The sequence below is a fragment of the Podarcis vaucheri genome (assembly GCF_965113315.1).
Source record: "Podarcis vaucheri genome assembly, chromosome: 11".
NCBI lineage: Eukaryota > Metazoa > Chordata > Lepidosauria > Squamata > Lacertidae > Podarcis > Podarcis vaucheri.
In genome coordinates, this window is record NC_138749.1 from 20,468,242 (window position 1) to 20,487,674 (window position 19,433).

The 19,433-nt window shown below is 43.7% G+C and overlaps 1 protein-coding gene across 2 annotated transcripts; it reads left to right on the top strand.

Annotated features, from left to right (window-relative positions):
- The first annotated feature begins 2,448 nt into the window (after positions 1 to 2,448).
- On the top strand, positions 2,449 to 17,847 carry ZNF131 (zinc finger protein 131). 2 transcript variants are annotated; one of them, XM_082191818.1, is made up of 7 exons: positions 2,449 to 2,592; positions 5,450 to 5,588; positions 6,973 to 7,074; positions 7,568 to 7,712; positions 9,124 to 9,812; positions 13,930 to 14,060; positions 16,454 to 17,847. In XM_082191818.1, the coding sequence occupies exons 2-7, from the start codon at positions 5,465 to 5,467 to the stop codon at positions 17,111 to 17,113; spliced, it is 1,851 nt and encodes a 616-aa protein (XP_082047944.1). In that variant the 5' UTR covers positions 2,449 to 2,592; positions 5,450 to 5,464; the 3' UTR covers positions 17,114 to 17,847. The 2 variants fall into 2 exon arrangements, with proteins under 2 accessions (XP_082047944.1, XP_082047943.1); XM_082191817.1 differs by having other exon boundaries at positions 2,460 to 2,592; positions 5,341 to 5,588.
- The last annotated feature ends 1,586 nt before the right edge of the window (positions 17,848 to 19,433 follow it).

Consider the following 19,433-nt stretch of genomic DNA (forward strand, 5'->3'; position numbering starts at 1 on the left):
GTGTCCCTCTCAGGTTCAGGAAGGTTTCACTCCTTTCTCTACCTGGAGATGCCAGGGATTGAAAAGCAGGTGTTCTGCCACTGTGCTGTGGCTTGTTCCCAAAATGTCACAGTAGGGATGGTTGGCACATGCAGGAAGTTACATAAGGATTAATCTCCCTCCCCACCAACCCCAACTTTCATTACTAGCCAGGTGAGGGAGGGTCACAGAGCAACTTCCTTTCTTATACTAATTGACCCATACTTAGGGGCCATTATGGCCCTTGCCTGACTAATTCAACAATGGGATTTTCCATTAGATTTTAACCCTTGCCGGATCCAAGAATTAGAAGGAACTCACACATCATACAGTGTAACCCACCCCCCTCAAAAAACTATGCTTGGAACAGGTTATCCAATACTTTCTGAGGATTGCACTACCAGGGCAAAAGTAAAACATGAAGAAGTAATCTTCAGACATGTTAAAAGGTTCTTGACATTTTAAGAAATTTTTTTTTTAAAGCGGAAAGTTACAAAGACATCGAACATGCTTATAAATACGTTCTGTGACTTTATTATGTAAAGCTTGCATAAAATAGCCCTAAACAGCCTCAGCCCAGTATACCTGAAGGAACTTCTCCACCCCCATCATTCAACCTGGACACTGAGGTCCAGCACCGAGCGCCTTCTTGCGGTTCCCTCACTGCGAGAAGTGAGGTTACAGGGAACCAGGCAGAGGGCCTTCTCGGTGGTGGCACCCACCCTGTGGAACACCCTCCCATCAGATGTCAAGGAAATAAGCAACTATCTGGCTTTTAGAAGACATCTGAAAACAGCCTGTTTAGGGGAGTTTTCAATGTTTGGTGTTTTATTTTGTTTAGTATTCTATTGGGAGCTGCCCAGAGTGGCTGGGTTAGGGTATAAATAAATTATTATTATTATTATTATTATTATTATTATTATTATTACTGGAAAGAAAACCTTTTGAGATTAGGAACTAGCAATATTCACCACAAAAACACTGGAGCTTGATTAAAAGGAGATCTTGAGCACATGCTTGGTTGTGTACTTTTTGAAGTGTTTTGTTTTATTGTTTTATGGCTTTTGTTGTTTGTAATTATGTAAATCTTTTCATACTGTAAGCCACCTTGAGCATGGTTTTAACTAGGAAAGGCGGCACACCAAATAAAATTGTGGTAAAGACATGTTTGGCAAACAGGACACGTCTCTTTGTCCAATTTTCTGTTGAAGAGAGAATATAATAAATGTAATTTCTTCTTCCAATAACTCTCCCAGTATGTCCAGGTGTTGTTTTGCATCCACTAGAATTAGATAATATGTATTCATAAATATATGCAGAATTCATCATGCGAAAGGCTGGGCTGGATGAATCCCAAGCCGGAATTAAGATTGCCGGAAGAAATATCAACAACCTCAGATATGCAGATGACACAACCTTGATGGCAGAAAGTGAAGAGGAATTAAAGAACCTTTTAATGAGGGTGAAAGAGGAGAGCGCAAAATATGGTCTGAAGCTCAACATCAAAAAAACGAAGATCATGGCCACTGGGCCCATCACCTCCTGGCAAATAGATGGGGAAGAAATGGAGGCAGTGAGAGATTTTACTTTCTTGGGCTCCATGATCAGTGCAGATGGTGACAGCAGTCACGAAATTAAAAGACGCCTGCTCCTTGGGAGAAAGGCGATGGCAAACCTAGACAACATCTTAAAAAGCAGAGACATCACCTTGCCAACAAAGGTCCGTATAGTAAAAGCCATGGTTTTCCCAGTAGTGATGTATGGAAGTGAGAGCTGGACCATAAAGAAGGCTGATCGCCGAAGAATTGATGCTTTTGAATTATGGTGCTGGAGGAGACTCTTGAGAGTCCCATGGACTGCAAGAAGATCAAACCTCTCCATTCTGAAGGAAATCAGCCCTGAGTGCTCACTGGAAGGACAGATCGTGAAGCTGAGGCTGCAATACTTTGGCCACATCATGAGAAGAGAAGACTCCCTGGAAAAGACCCTGATGTTGGGAAAGATGGAGGGCAGAAGGCGAAGGGGACGACAGAGAATGAGATGGTTGGTTGGTGTTCTTGAAGCTACTAGCATGAGTTTGATCAAACTGCGGGAAGCAGCGGAAGACAGGAGTGCCTGGCATGCTCTGGTCCATGGGGTCACGAAGAGTCGGACACGACTAAACGACTAAACAACAACAACAATTCATAAATAGTAAAATGATGCCAAATATTAAGCAGAGTGCTTTTACTAACAGAAAGCAAGCAAGCAAGTTGCCACCTGCAACAGAGGCAGCAGCAGAAACAGCAGCGCGGCGCCTACTACGACTACCGGCATGCATCTCGCGGCACAGCGAATGGGACTCGGGCAGCAGCTCAAAGCCGGCACCTCAAAACTCCCATCATGCACTTGGGCCCGCCAATTTCCCTAGAGCGCCCCGGCAGGTAAATGAGGTCAACGAGCTCGCCATTTCCGGCGCGCGGTGCAGGACGGGAATGCGAGTAACGCTATTGGCCGGCGCTTGCCCCGCTTTTCGGCAAGCAGGAAGCGATAGCGGCGGCTGAGGAGGCTCGGCGGGGCGGGAGGCTCCTCCGGGTGAGTGTTTCTCGGATCCTTCCGATTTTCTCGAGGTCGGCGCTCGCCTCTGGCCGAGGCTGGCGTCGAGAAGGGATCGATTTAATGCGCGATTTGATGACGTAATAACGGCTCTGGAGACAGGGCCGCCGCCGGGGTTGCGCCGGTCTGTGCGCCGGCTGCCTTATGGCGTCTTTCCGCCCGCGCCGGCCAGTGCGGGGACCTCCCGCTCCGTTTTCTTTTTTTCCCCTTCAGGGAGGCCCTTTCGCTTCTCGTCGCCCCTTGACGGTTAGGCCTTCCGCTTAGCCCGTTTTAGCAGCTCATTGGCCCGCTTCTCTACCTCCCAGTGCTGCGATTGGCTGGCCAGCCGGTGATTGACGTGCGTGCCCCCAGTGGACTCAAGTACCGTGTGGCTCGCCTAAGGAGAGATGCTTCTGAGCCTTTTTGAGGGGCACGTTCTGCTCGCTCTGGGGTCTCCTGGCTTCTGAGCTAGGAAAGCAGGGGGGCTTTTATTGCAGCCTAAGAGATGTTATGATTTCTTGCCGGAAATAAGGGCTGCCTTTTCATTTAAGAAACTCAAGGTAGCTGACAGCAGCATCAAACCATAATTTAGTAGTGCTTAAGATTCAAAAGAACCTATATATATATATATATATATATATATATAGGAACCTGACCCTTGTCAAAAAGCAGTTTTGTCTTCAAGACAGGACTGAGAGCAGAGAATCGCAGCTCTTCCAAAGCCTTTCCATCGACCCCTTGCAGAGTACAGTTTGAGAAACTTTGCATTAGAGTCCAATGGATGTAGCATGTGATACTTATTTGAGAGAGAGAGAGAGAGAGAAATAAGCCTGTGGTGCGTGGTTGCAAACCTCAGCACACACATGACTACAGAGAGAATCCATGGTAAACAGCTGTGAAGGGCAGCACAGCAGTGACATTTCGATGCAAAATCCAATGTACACAATGAAGCATGAGACGGTTGGGTGCCCTGGGTGATGAAATACAGGAAACCTGTATTCTGATTTTTTTAAACACATCAATCCTAATGGGACAGAAGCCTGACACATCCAAAGTCCTGCCCTGTACTGTGGCCCCCTCTCCCCACTCTTATTTTTCATTTTCTATTCCATTGGTTCCTGGAGTTGGTGTACTTCTGTTTCCCTCGTTGGCTGGCAGGGGGTGGTCCAATGAAGGAAACTGCATCAAATTCCCCCAACATGCCCTTATATGCCCCATACCTCCTTTGAGCTCAACATCTCTTGAGCACCAACAGCGCTGGAATACTATTTTTACCTCAGGATCTGCACTGCAAATTGATGTTTGTTATCCTGGCTATTACAAATTTGAAATAATTATTCTCTCATTTGGATGATCCCAGGCCCTAGTCTGAAGGAATGTAATACAGCAACCTTTCTGAAGCAAGAGACCTGGGTTGAGTCCGTGCCTGGATGGTACTGAGAACCTAGTATACATACGGCACCTTGAATTCCATGATGGAGGAACAGGGAGCTATAAACATAATGAACAGTCCTAAATACTTCCTAGCTGTATGGAATTGAGCTATAGAAAAGTAGCAGTTGTACCACCCTGTATGTGGGTGTATAGTTTATCTATGTATGTACATACTGTGTACGTAGTGTGTGTGCTTGCAGAGAACCTAATCCCATCTTAGTTTTAACTTCCAGCAATCCATCGTCTTAGTGGATTACCGTATTTTTCGCCCTATAGGACGCACTTTTTCCCCTCCAAAAATGAAGGGGAAATGTGTGTGCGTCCTATGGGGCGAATGCAGGCTTTCGCTGAAGCCTGGAGAGCGAGAGGGGTCAGTGCGCACCGACCCCTCTCGCTCTCCAGGCTTCAGGAAGCTATCCGCAAGCCTTGCGAGCCTGGCGGGAGTTCCCACAGGCTTGCGGGCAGCAGCCTGCAGCCCGAAGCACGGGGCGCCCTCCGGAGGGCGCCCCGTGCTTCGCGCAGGTGTCCGCAAGCCTTACGAGCCCGGTGGTAGTTGCCACCGGGCTCGCAAGCCTTGCGGATAGCAGCCTGTGCTGGGGTCGGGGGAAACTCAGGCTTCCCCCGCCCCAGCCCCGCGCCTGGGGGGGGGAATACTTTTTTTTATTCATTTCCCTCCCCCAAAAAACGAGGTGCGTCCTATGGGCCAGTGCGCCCTATAGGGCGAAAAATACGGTACTTGCTTGCAATCCCAAAACCTGTTGGGCTCCTGTGGTCACACAAGCTCCAAATGCATAATTTCTTTTCTTTCTATGCCTCTGCTCTCTTGTCTGTAGCATTGGCAATATAAATTCATGTTGCCCATGATTCTGATGAATGAAACACTTAGTTAAAGGAGGTAATGAAAACCTAGCCTGTTCGGTTTTTTAAAAGAAAACCTTAAAAGTTAAGAAATGCAAGTGCTTCAGGTTCCTATGGCTGGAAACCAAAATCTCCCTCCACACAACAGTGTTTTTCTCTCCAATAATCCACAGCTTTTCTTACTCCCATCACTTCATTTCCCCTCAACTGCCAGTGTTTCTCTTGAGTATTCCCTAGCCAGATTGCTGCCCTTGGCTTTCCTGGCCATGCTGCTGTTGGCTTCCTTGGTTCTATTGTGACCGGGTTCTTCATCTCCCCTTGTACCATGGGCTTCATATTGTCATTCAGCTATCTATGCACTGTGTTTTTATATAATGAGTCTTGTATTTGCTATAGCTTCTCCAGATGTGGCAGGTGTAATACTGTGTGCTTCTAACTTTACTCATCATTTTATAGGACCCACTTCTGAGTCTGGATACCTATTGCTGATGAATATCCTTGCTTACTGTAACCATTTATGGCTATGGACTGTGGAGTTCTCATTACGACTGATGATCTTTCCTAGACAAATCTATTAGCCATGGAAGCTGAAGAGACGATGGAATGCATTCAGGAATTTCCAGAACATTACAAAGTAATGTTGGACAGACTGAATGAACAGCGGGAGCAGGATCAATTCACAGACATCACTTTGATTGTGGATGGTATGTCGTGATTCAAACTGGGTCTCTCACAAACATATCGTCCATAATTTGAATTAAGGCAAGGCTTCTGGACTTAAGGACATTGAAGCTGAGTGACGGTCAATTGAAATTTGAATACCATGGCTTGTTTAGTTTACAGCTTTAGGCCACTTACATATACACCTGCCTAGGTTGCAGTCCCATTCAACTTAGGACTTAAAATTCCCAATTGACTGGCATAAGATCAGGCTGCACAAATATTTTAGAAGGCAAAACATTTTTTCTGCTTGTTTTATTATATGTATTACCACCACCTTTCACAATTTAAAATGATTTTTCTGATAATTGAATCTATTTTGCAAGAGTATGCAGCAAACTGAAATGCTGAATTCTTCCCTAAATCATTTGATAAAATAGATTTGTGCACTGTATTAGTTTGTGAAGAAACTGGATGCTGCATTCTCTTCCCTCTCACCCATCCAAAGTCCATATCCAGTGGCGTAGCTAGCTGCTCGGGCGCCCAGGGCGGCACAAATGCCCTGCACCCGGGGTTGGGGCAGAGCATGCTGCACGGAACCTCCATGGAGTCCGTAAGCCCCACATTGCTGTTTCGGGCAGCGCAGAGCCTGCAGCTGCCTGAGCCACCACGTCACTCCCCAAGAGAGACATGTGGCTCGGGCTCACTGCAGGCCAGGCTCCGCAGTCACCCTCCTCAGTGATGACACCCGGAGCAGCCCACACCCAGTGCACCCCCCTTCCTAAGCCACCGTCCACATTCCATCCTGATGTGCTTTTTCATAACATTCAGTACAGTCATACCTTGGGTTGAAATAGCTCTGGGTTGAGCATTTTCGGGTTGCGCCGCTCGCGCATGTGCAGACGCTCAAAATGACGTTATGCACATGTGTGGAAGCGGCGAATCGCGATGCACAGACACGGGTTGCATTCGCTTCAGGATGCGAACAGGGCTCCGGAATGGATCCCGTTCGCATCCAGAGGTACTACTGTACGTGCAATCCTCATTTTGCACGGGAGTTACATTCTGGGGCCCCACGCATTCCAGTGGACCCACGTAAAGTGTTGCACCCTGCCCCCATTCCAACCTTTTTGGGTCACTTCTAGGTTCAGCACTGTGCACGATCGCACGTCAGTCAGACGTGCATAAAACAGTTGTTGCCTGTATTGTTAAATCACCATGTCCAAATGAGACCTCCACTAAAGAGGTCTAAATACCTAGTGTGTTTAGATCTACTGTTTGACGTGAAATTTGGAGACACATACTCTGTGGGAAGACTTGACACTGCAGCGTTCTTGATCTTGTTAATATAGAAGGCTGTATATTAAAATGTCTTTCCACTATGACCATCTAACATATATTTATATCCAGTTCTTTCTCTCCTTCTAGGTCACCATTTTAAAGCCCATAAAGCTGTTCTTGCTGCCTGTAGCCAGTTTTTCTACAAATTCTTCCAAGACTTCACTCAGGAACCTCTAGTAGAAATAGAAGGTAACTTGCTAATTCTGTTAGATCCAGAACTCTTGCGTGAAAAGAACTAGGAAAACAAAAACCCTGCTATGTCCCTTTCACTTGTCTTCCCATTCTCATAGGGATACTTTCAGTTTAGGATTAAGAAATATTTTCCTGGGAAGTGTTTCATTCTAGTCATATCCCACCAGTTCTTAGGTCTAGAACATATAACAAAGTGGAATGGGGTTAATACATGTACATATTACGTCCAATTATTAAATGCTGAGAGCAGACATCAGGAAGTGGCCATAAAACATAACCCGGCTAGTTATTGATGTAGGCAGTATGAACTGAACGGAGTTGAAAATGATCCTTCAATGCTTTTAATGCTGTGACCTGCCCTGAGTTCTTTGGATGAAGGGCAGTATACAAATTTAATTAATAATAATAATAATAAGGCAGTTGTTTAGGTATTTACTAGCAAAGCCTCTGTGCAAAGCCTAGGTTTCATTTTATTCTTTGCTATCATTAGGTGTAAGTAACATGGCATTTCGTCACTTAATTGAGTTCACGTACACCGCCAAGCTGATGGTCCAAGGGGAAGAGGAAGCAAGTGATGTCTGGAAAGCAGCGGAGTATCTTCAGATGCTGGAAGCCATTAAAGCACTCGAAATCAGGTGAGTGTGGTTTCTCAGAGGACTGTGCCTTGGGAAGGCATGTTAGAACTATCTTTACCCATCTTCGATGCTCTGGCCAGCTTCTCTTCTTGTTGGCTTTCCATGATGATGACTACTGCATCATCCTGTGGTCTTCATGATAAATAAGAGGGGCCGCTCTTGGTTCTGTTCTGGAAGCTTCAGCCACTGCAGAATGCTACAGCCAGACTCATGATAGAAACTGCTGCAAACAAATGATGCTGCTGTTAAAAGACCTGGTTCAAGGTTCTTTTACTAGTGTACAAAGTGCTGAACAACTTAGGCCCAGGATGCTTTAAGTACTGCCTTACCCCCTATGTCCCAGGGCACAGGTTCATGCTCTCCTGCCCTTTAGGAACATAAATTCCTGCCACTAGGTCTAACTGTTACATCTTCAGCAACAGTGTACAGTGGTGCCTCGCAAGACGAAATTAATTCGTTCCGCGAGTTTTTTCGTCTAGCGAATTTTTCGTCTTGCGAAGCACGAAATCCCATAGGAATGCATTGAAATTCAATTAATGTGTTCCTTTGGTCAAAAAAAGTCCAAACAAAGCCAAATTTGGTACAACAAGAGTTTATTAAGTGCTCTTTAAAGTCACACATACTGTAAAGAGCATTTCAAAAATTGAAGGAACAATAAATTAAGTTTCTAAACATGACAGAAAAACATTTAAAAATTAACAAAGTGTACAGTACATTTTCTAAGACTCTGGAGGACAACTCGAAAGACGGTTCCTCTTCCACTCTTTGCTTCTTGCTGAAGAACCCCCTCCTCAACTGTTCCCCCAGCCACCCACCACACAGAAATTCAAATCCAGAATTTTTTTTAAAAAAACAGGAGAGTGGCCCAATGGTCACAGAAAATCATAAAAATACAGAAAAAAACACACAAGCTTCCAGATTCTTGCAAACCCCTCCCCAACACCAAGTCCTTGAATTCCAAACACCCCAACCCAAAATCCAAACCACCCCCCAAAAAAGTTTTAAAAGTTTAACTTACAAAATGGCTGCAAAAGAAGTTTTGGAAAAGCTTCAAAAATCACCAAAGTCTTCAAAAACCTCAAAAAAGGCTACCACACCGCGTTCTATGAGTTGCTCCTCGAAGTCAAGTCGCAACTGTATTAACGGTGTTAAGAAAAAGGAAACAAACTTGCAAGACGTTTTCGTTTTTCGTCTTGCGAAGCAGCTCAAAAAACGCAAAACCCTTTCGTCTAGCGAGTTTTTTGTCTTGCTAGGCATTCGTCTTGCGGGGCACCACTGTATTTGGAATAGCCAGTTTGCTCATTTAAAGCTGGCTACGGATTCTGAGTTAAAATGAGAATCCTGGTTAGCCTTAAGTGCAACAGAACTGCCCTTTTGATGTTATGCACTGTGTTGTGTATAATTTTTCTAGGAACAAAGAAAATTCATTGCCGCCCGAATCGGATCAGGCAGAAGATAAGAGTATAGTCAAAAAGAGGAAGATAGCAGAGACGTCCAATGTTATTACTGAAACACTGCCCTGTGCGGAGTCTGAGCCTGTTGAAATTGAGGTGGAGATTACAGAAGGGGCTATCGACGTGGAAGAAAATAACGTTGAAGCACTTGAGGAGGTCGCTTCTGCTGAACAGTCGATAAAGTACATACAAACCACGGGTACATCAGATGAGTCTGCTTTGGCTCTTCTGGCAGATATTACCAGCAAGTTCCGCCATGGGGAGAGGAAAAGTGAAATTCAGGAAGAGTGTGACGACGGATCTGATCCAACGGGCAAGCAGGTGGAAGGCATTGAGATAATGGAACTTCAGTTGTCGCACGTCAACAATCTTTTCCACTGTGAAAAGTGCAACCGTACATTTAAGTTGTTTTACCACTTTAAGGAGCACATGAAAACGCACTCCACAGAAACTTACAAGTGTGACCTATGCAACAAAAGGTACCTGCGTGAGAGTGCATTGAAGCAGCACCTTACCTGTTACCACCTTGATGAAGGTGGTGCTAACAAGAAGCAGAGACCTGGCAAAAAAATACACGTCTGTCAGTACTGCGATAAGCAATTTGACCACTTTGGACATTTCAAAGAGCACCTTCGGAAGCACACAGGTAACTGCAGTTCCCTTCCCTTTCCAGTTGCAGACAATTCACACCACTTCCTGTGGTTCTCGCCTCCCCACAATGATTCTCACCGTAACATTTTGTACAGCCTTCATTGGTAGTGGAATAAGAATGGTGTAAATGTTGATTAAAGCCTTTATAAATGGAAGGTAATCTAGGAACCATTTAAGGCTGGCCTGTATAACTTGCCACCCACCCAAATGATGCCAGTTGATTCTATTATTATTATTATTATTATTATTATTATTATTATTATTATTATTTAAAGCTCTTCGTAGAGGAACCCCCCCCCCCTCTGTTCCAAGGCCCCTGGCAAGCACAGAGAACTTTTCAAGATAGACTGAGACTTGCCTTGCTTGCACAGAGATCTGGATAAGGATAAAAATAGCCTAGCTTCTTTTTTTTACTCATACTGCTGCATGTATCAGGGACTGCTCCGATGCCTTAGACTGAGGACACTATTAGTTGCTTAGCTGTGCTTTTTGATTCTGGGATTTTAGAATGTTTCTCCCAATCAGAAAGCAGCAAGATAGCATCCTAAGTTTTGTTGTGTGCCTGTGATTGTTAGAGGATGGGAATCAATCATCTCTTGCATGTTGCTCCTTCATCAAACTGACACTGTCTCTTGGAAGGGCCTCCCTGTCCCGCAACCAATTTCAATAGGTTTTTGGAGATCAAGTACAGTACACATTGGCAAATACAAAGTGAAAATGGTGGAAGGGAAATGTGCCTTTTTGTGCCTTCAGTGTTGGATCAGAAGTACTGGGGATGTGGCTTTTTCAACCCATTGTCAAATTTATTTGTTTATTGATCAGTCGTACAGTTTTGCAGAATAATGTTCTACTTTGATAGCAAATCCATCAGACTTGGTCTCTGATTTGGGAACACATAATGGACATTGGTCTGGAAAAACTCTGGCCCTGTCAAGTTTGAGCCGCCTCCCCCAGGCCTATATCTGGCTTAGTTACTAGTTTGTATTTAGCCTTCCTCAGCTTGGTTCCCTCCAGAGAGATTTGGACCACAGCTTCCATTTTCCTTGACTAATAGACATGTTGGTTGAGGCTGATGGGAGTTTGTAATCCAAAGCCTCTGGGAGGGCACTAGGTTGGAGAAGGCAGACTCAGTTCTAATTTTTCATTGAAATGCCCCCTTTATAGGACTGTGTGTATCCACAAATTCATCACACAAGCATAGTAAAGGTAAAGGGACCCCTGACCATTAGGTCCAGTTGTGGCCGACTCTGGGGTTGCGGCGCTCATCTCGCTTTATTGGCCGAGGGAGCCGGCGTACAGCTTCCGGGTCATGTGGCCAGCATGACTAAGCCGCTTCTGGCGAACCAGAGCAGCACACGGAAGCGCCGTTTACCTTCCCGCTGGAGTGGTACCTATTTATCTACTTGCACTTTGACGTGCTAGGTTGGCAGGAGTCACACAAGCATAGCTTTTGTTAAAGAAGGGGAAACTAGTTGGATAGCCTTGGATTGTGCTGAGAAGGGAGAATTTGTTGTGACAGAAGAGATGGAGAAGGATGAACTGGTGGATATTTTGAGTGTACTGAATTGCGAAGAAGAGTTAGGAGGATAATATAGGTTTTCCTTTGGTTTTAATGCTAGTTAGTGAATTAGAATGAGCAAAGAATATATTGGGAATTATTTGTGAAGTGCTTCTTAAATGCATTTTCGGATGGAGAATCTCAGGCTGCACTTGAAAAGATTACCTATATAGTGTTAAAGTTGCATGAGCAACCGATTGGAGAGGAACAGGAGTGCAATAAAACCAATTGCCCAGGCCTTGTCAATGCTACTAGCCCTAGATGTATCGCCACCCCGTTATGCTTTATAATGTGAGCAGAGCTTGCTGACATAAATGAATGAGGTTGTGCCTGCAGAACTCAACCCCCCACTTTTGACAGCAATGCTCTGCACAGCAAGGCTTTCACTGGCATGCGAAACACCACCTGTGTTTGTAAAACAGCTCCATCCATGTTGCGTGTTGCTCTTGCATCCCAGTGCACAGAGCCACAATTGGGAAAAATACGGAAGCTTCGGTGGTAGACTGTTCAAAACAGTACAGGCAGCCCCCATTTACGTGAGAGTTACATTCTAAGGCACTGTGCGCATCAGTGAAATTGTGTGCATTTGAAACACCACTGGAAAAGCCTGCAAACATTCCGTCCTGTTCCACCCCTTTTTGTGACACTTTTGGGTCACTTCCGGGTTTGGTGTGATATGCAGGCGCGTGGTCACAAACATATTGAATGCGTGTAAATGGGGGGGTTGCCTGTAATTCAATTCACAGTGCTCTTATTGCTGGGATTGGCTGGATTATGTATTCAAGAGACCTTTTGATTTGCAGATCTTTTGATTTGCAGGTATAGGTTTCTCTCTATACCACGAAAACATGAACTTTGCTTTCTCCATAAAAATGATAGCTGAAATCAATCTGAAGTTAACAATCTTCTTTACCAGCAGTCAGACGTTGTGCAATGCTCTGCTTACTGCGTTAAGGAAAGTATGCTTTGCCCCTAAGAAAGTTACATAAATAGCTTTAACCAATCTGTTCTTTTTCTGTATCAAGATCTACAATGTGCATTGACTTCACTGTGCATTATATTTCCTTTGGTGTCTAACCTTAGACTAGGTACTAGTGTGAGTTGTTTCTCCACAGCACTGCTGAATGGTTTAGGAGATAATGCAATAGATGAATGGGAAACTTCACAATTTGCAAGGGGCATCATTATTATTATTATTATTACAGTGGTGCCTCGCAAGACGAAATTAATTCGTTCCGCGAGTTTTGTCGTCTTGCAATTTTTTTCGACTTGCAAAGCACGGTGTCGGGAAAGTTTTTAAAAAGCTTCAAAAATCACCAAAGTCTTTAAAAATCTCAAAAAAGGCTACCACACCGCGTTCTATGAGTTGCTCCTCAAAGTCAAATCGCAACTGTATTAACGGTGTTAAGAAAAAGGAAACAAACTTGCAAGACGTTTCCGTCTTGCGAAGCAAGCCCATAGGGAAAATCGTCTTGCGAAGCAACTCAAAAAACCAAAAACCCTTTCGTCTAGCGAGTTTTTTGTCTTGCGAGGCATTCGTCTTGCGAGGTACCACTGTATTATTATTAAACACTTCAGTAAGATGTAAGTTATAAATCCTGCTCAGTGTCACTTAGAAAGGGAAAGCTTCTATATCCAGGAATGTTGAACCCTCCAATGGGAGACAAGCATGCTGAGCACACAATAAAAAATTTAAATGATGCATAACTAATCCATGACTATCAGGGTGGAATTGCATGTCATGAAGCAGCACACAGTTATCAAATAGTGATTTCCTTATAAGGTGAATAGTGTGAATGGGAAAATTATGCAGAAGAGAATTGCCAAATGCAGATGTGCACTGAATGCGCCTATTCCTCACTTGCGTCAGTTCTCTGCTGCAAATGCCTCTCTGGTGGGCTCTGAAGCTTGACATAAACCTGACTGTGTGGGGAATGGCCTGGGGGGGTGTCTGTGTCAGCATTTGCAAGGGAGGATTGGAGACATTCAACACCCCTCTCCCAAATGCCACACTTGTATTATTTTCACAAACAGTATTTGGGGGAAACCGCTTGTCAAGGTAGCATGTAGTTCCACCCTCAGGTTATAACCTTACCTGCTTTCACCTGTGACTGAGCCACATTTGGCACGGCGGTGCTTGTTTCTTGTGCCATCTTACTTGCTGTGCTCTTTAAAGGGAATAGATGAATCTATGAGGGGATAGGTATGTTCTTGGCTAATAGCCATAGCAGATCATCCGTTTTCAGAGATGGATGGATAATCGGGGATGTTGCTCCATTTACGAACACAGCAATCTAGATGGCTAATATCACAAGACAAAAAGATGACCCTGCTTAGTAGTCTAATATCACTGATCTAACCCTACTTAGTAGTCCCTAAACTCTTTATTCTTGTACTTCTACACCTCTTGGATAGCTGATGTTCGGGAATGGGAAACTGGCAAAATCCCACCTAATTACAGGGTTGGGGAGGTGAGTTTGTAACAGTGAAAAAGCTGAACCTGAGGCAACCTGGTTTTCATTTTTTGGTCATGCCTTGATATTTGCCTTGATAGGTGAAAAACCATTTGAGTGTCCAAACTGCCGCGAACGTTTTGCTCGAAACAGCACACTCAAATGCCACCTGACAGCGTGCCAGTCCAGCGCTGGTGCTAAAAAGGGACGGAAGAAACTTTATGAATGTCAGGTATGTAATTTTGCCCATCGTGATTCTGGTCTAGCAAATTTGACCACGTAGACAGCCTGTGTTGTCGACAAGGTGGCCAGGGCGGGGTTGTGGGAGCTGATCTCTAGTTTGGCTTTGCTGCAGAACACTTAGGACTGGGTTGTTGCAGCAACATGTGGTGCTAAGCTACACAGGACCCTGTAGTAATAGTTAGAAGCCTGGAGCCCTTAAAGTGTCAGAAGAGAAGAGAGATGTGTCAAAGGCATTCTCCCTGTTTTCAGAGTTTATCTTAAAGTTGTTTGTGTAAAGTCCGTACTGATAGCTGAATTGGTTTTAACTGAAATAGTATTGTTTCTTCTCAGTGCTTTAATATGATAGTTTGTTGTTTCTCCAAAATTTAATGCTGGGGTGTGAGTGAAGATCCACTTGGACTAATTGCAATGGGGATGTTTTTGGACCTAGTATCTGCTTGTTTTTATACCACATCTAGAATTTGGTAGATAGTAAGAAATTATTCTTAGCTGCTGTAGCTTTATTAAGTTCTATCTCCCCACAGTATTTTATGCAATGATGATTTATGGAGTGATGATGTTAGTAACGTCTCTTCAAATTGTGAGATTAAAGTTGGATTCTAATATACAGTCCACCAGGGAATCTTTACAGCTTATTGTATAGTATACTTTCAAATTTGGTATGAAAAAACCCTCTTGTTTTCTCATTGTAGAATTGTATATTTGCTTTAATTCTTGGAGGGGTTTTTTTATTACAACAAATAAATTTCAGTAGAATATCTTGCAGTTTTCCCAGTTTAGCTGGGTGAATTTGAAATGCGAAATTGATTTTTGGTAACACTGCCATTTTCAAAGTGGAGATTGTTCCAGAAAAGACTAAGTTTAATTTTCCCCACTGATACTTTGTCTTTAGCACTATGTTCATTTTTGTTGTTGTTGTTGTTGTTGTTGTTGTTGTTGTTGTTAAAGATGGGCACAGAAGCAGTCCCCCCCCCTTTATTTTATTGCTATTGCAGAAGACTAATCAACGTTATTCTTCTGGCTTTCCCTCACTTGCTTTGCAAGAGATCCTCCTCCTTCTCTTTCTGGCATGTGCTCCAGTGACAGCACCCTTAGGGGATGGCTGTTAGGTTAGGATGTCCTGCCTTTTGTGTAGCACACCTGCAAGATTCTTGCATAAAGCTTGTCTGGTCATGATTAAAAATATGTTGTTACTCTGCAGTTCACCACTTTACTACTCACTGATTATGGGGAGCACCCACCGTCCTCCCTGGGTGGGCTCAGACCACAGGCAGATTGCACCACAGAGATGTAATGTTTTTAAGCATTGATCTCTATAGTAAACTCTATATAAACAATTTTCCAAGTTAAGTTTATATTTATTTTCCTTAAAATATTTATATACTAGGTTTTGTTTCAGAGTGATTGGCAACTTTAAAAAGCAATAAAACCAAATATTAAAGATACAAGCACAGGGAGCTGGCAATGTATTAAATGCCTTGAATACTGGGAGAAAGGGCTTTGTCTGGTACAGCACCGGAAAGAAACAGTTGGAACCAGGCAAAACCTTCTTGGGGCGGGAATGCCACAGAGGAAGGCCAAAAAACAAAACTTTGAGTGAATGGCTGTCAGACTAAAAAAAGCTGAGTTGCTTAGTGATAGCGCATTTGAAGATGGACAGAAGAACCTATTAAACAGCCTTGCAAAAAGCCCACAAAAGTTACAAGCATGCAATATTTTTGCTAGCCTGCTGGGAGCTATCCCAGAAGGGATGAGAGTCCCATCCCTCCTGCAGTAACTTGCTGCATTTCTGTGATGGGCGTGAAGAAGGTGGCTTCCCTTCTAGGACAGCCCACTTGGATTCTGTGCTGGCCATAAAGGAGGGATTCAGTTTTTCTCTCCTCTGCTTGTCCATCCAGTCGCCTGCTTCCAATTCCTTGTTACCTATAGCTGCCAGGCGAGTGCTTCACTGCAAGGTGCATCACTATAACATTTTTTAGAAGAGAGAAGTATAATGATTTTACTAAAGATAAAAATGTTTAAGGTGCTAAATAAGTCTTATTGCAATAGCTTTCCAAAAGACTAGATGCACATGCATGCAGTCATTGGTTGTGTCATTCTATGGAGGTAATCCTGTGTAAGGATCTGCTGTGCAGTTCTGCATAATGCCTTTGTAGGTTCCCTTAACTATTATTTAGTTAGTTAGTGGGTTGCTTGTAACTGTGAACTGATTTATAGTTAGCCCAATTGGCTGACGCAGGGAAAAGTTAGGTCCTAAGCAGTGGAATTGTTTTGTTGCCACCCGGGGTTTTAAAGAAATAAACTGAACTGAATAGAATGGTCCGAAGACATACAATGAACTTTGGTTAGTATTCCTACAGCTGTTGTGTTTTGTTCTTTCAGGTCTGCAACAGTATATTTAACAGCTGGGATCAATTCAAGGATCACTTGGTAATACACACAGGTGACAAGCCCAACCACTGTACCTTATGTGATGTGTGGTTTATGCAAGGCAGTGAACTGCGGAGGCACCTGCAAGAAATGCATAACATCACAGAACGGCTTGTGACCGAGGACATTCTTCCAGTGGACAGCGACCCAGTAGCTTCCATGACTATCATAGAGCAAGTGGAACAGGTCCATGTCCTTCCCGTAATCCAGGTCCAGGTGGATCCAGCACAAGTGACTGTAGAGCAGGTGCACCCGGATTTGATACAGAATAATCAAGTGAAAGGTGAACAAATAGCGGAGCTACAAGAGCAGGTGGAGATAAGCTATTTGGAAGTGGAGCACATTCAGACTGAGCAAAGTGCTGAAGTGCACATGGAGGAGCTAGACGTGGAGCATGTGAACCAGTTACAAATGGAGGAGGTTCAGGCGCAGCTTATAGAGGAAACTGATATAGAGCAAGTAGAATCGGGACATGTGGATCAAGGAGAGCTGGAAGCAAACCCGCCTGTTCAGGCCGAGGAGGTGGAAGCACACACAGCAGATCATGAAGAATCTGATGATTTAAAAACTCAGCCAATAGTGGATATGCAAGAGGAAAAGGTGGAGACCTAGGAAATGTTGACTGCAGTACCTGTGATTGGGGGTGGGGGGTGGGAAATGTAATACCAAACTATTTTTGTTAATTTACTTGTATGACTTTTGCACCACCAATGGATGGCTCTCTTGTATCGATGCTGTTGGGGAAGTGGACAGGTGGACCAAAGTTAGGATATTTGATTAAACTGCCCTTCTTGAGGTTTTTTTTGGGGGGGATGGGGGATAATCCCCCTTTCCTAACAAAAACAAACAAAAAAACCACGGAACAAAGCCTATTCTAGAGATGAACAAGCTTTGTGTGAAGTTTAATAGTAGAGTTTTGCTAGATTGTACCATTTAGGTCATACTGTTGTCATTGGGAGAGACTTCTGGAGCAAGTTCTGTTTTCTTTTCCGAGTATGAGTTTAGTGTTAAAACAGCAAGGTTCCAACATTCACATGGATTATATAAGGACTGCAGACAATTTATCCCATTTCCCCCTCTAATATTAATTTTTGCAGTAGCTGCAGTCTTTGCTTTATTTATTTTCTTCAGGTTAGCCACAGATCCAATTCACGCATCACAGCAAATGCGACAGTCTCTCCTGCTTCACGCTTCCAGCGGGAGCAAAAAAACCACAATCCCTGGTTAAGTGCTATGTCTGAACTGGTTAACTATGGTTTACTGTGACATGTGAACACACTCCTTGTCTTTAAGCCTGGAAGTGGATTGGTATGGAAGTAGAGTGTGTTACAGGTTTTCTTTTTGTTTTTTTAAAAAAAAGAACCCTTGTGCCTTCTCACAACTAAGGAATTAAACTTCCACAAAGCTTTTAGGACATTTACAAAGCTAATGCAGAAGAGACAGTGTAGATATTGCTGTACAGTGCTTTGTAATTTTGTTTACAATTGTCAGCTACCAGGGTTTTTTACATTACAATAAACTTAAGATTGGGGGGGATTAGTTCAACACGGGCAGTTTTGTTTTGATTTAAAGGGCCAATTATAATAGGAAAATTTTGGCTGCATCGGTAGCAAGGAATGAGTTGGCTGAAAGGTTGCACTGGCATCTTATCACCAGATTTTTATTTTTAGAAAAAAAGGTACATTTTATATTTAAAGAAAATGCGTTAAAAAAAATACAAAGTAAATGTGTCTGCTCAATGCATCAGGCTACTGTTTTATTATTTAAACTTTTTTGAACCTTTACAGAAAGATCTTGTGCTTAAAAGATTGTGGGGGGGGGGAATCAAAAGCCATAGGTATGAGTGTTTTAACTGTGGATTTATAAGAGTAGGAGTGTAAATATTTAATCAGTATTATTGGACAATAAAACAGTACCAACCACAAAATTCTCAGTTAATGTAGTATTTGTTCCTTCTTAGGGCCGTTTTGGATGTTACACAAAAAAGTTGGGCTGGTCCAGGAGTGTAAGCTTTCCAGGGAGCTGTGGCCAATCCTGTCCTTACAATATGTGCATTCAGCTTGTTGCCAGTGCCAACACTAGACACTTGGCTGCCTGAAATGCCACCCTCCCCTCCCTCATTGGGCCAACACTTTAAAAAGTCTTGCTGCATCATTGAGACACCAATGCCTGCCTTCATCAGATGGGTCCCTCTTGATGCTGTTGAACTCCAGCTCCCATCAGTCCCAGCCAGCGTAAGCAGTAGTTGGGTGTGATGGGATTCTGTTGTCCAACAGTATCTAGAAGACCACAGATGGCCCATCCCTGATCTAAGTGCCCCATCCCCATATCACCTGAAGCACCTGTTTGCATGGCAGGGCTGGCCCTGTTTGTTGTTTTTTCACATTAGATCTTACCTGAAGTATTTAGCACGTGGGAAAGCCTTGCAATTGGGTTGAATTGGGCTTCTTTAAGTGAAGGTTTTGACCTCCTTGGAGGTGTTTTACTGCACTTTTATCCTGTTTTTCCTCTAAACAGCTCAAGCAAGCATCCATGTTTTTGCCCTCGCAGGCAAGTTAAGGTAACAGATGTTAATTGGTATGAGGTTACACAATGGGTCTCCTGACCTGAGTGGGAAATTGAACCCTGGTCTCCTAATTCCTAGTCATGACACACTAACCACTACACTACACCCATGTCTCTTGGGAAGCCTAGGCCTGTGGATCACCTTTACCAGGAGAGGCTCAAACAGGGATTGTGCTGAAAATGTGAGCCATTGCTTAGCGAGCAGCATGCTCAGGAGAAGCAATTCAAATAAATTAAGGGCATCATAGAGATTTCGGGTTAGAGTGGCTGCATTCAAATGGAAAGTGATAAAGACTCCAGTTCTTGACTTTCTTCTGTGGCCAGTGTCAAGACACTCCCATGCTGGAGTTCAGAGTGATTGGAGATG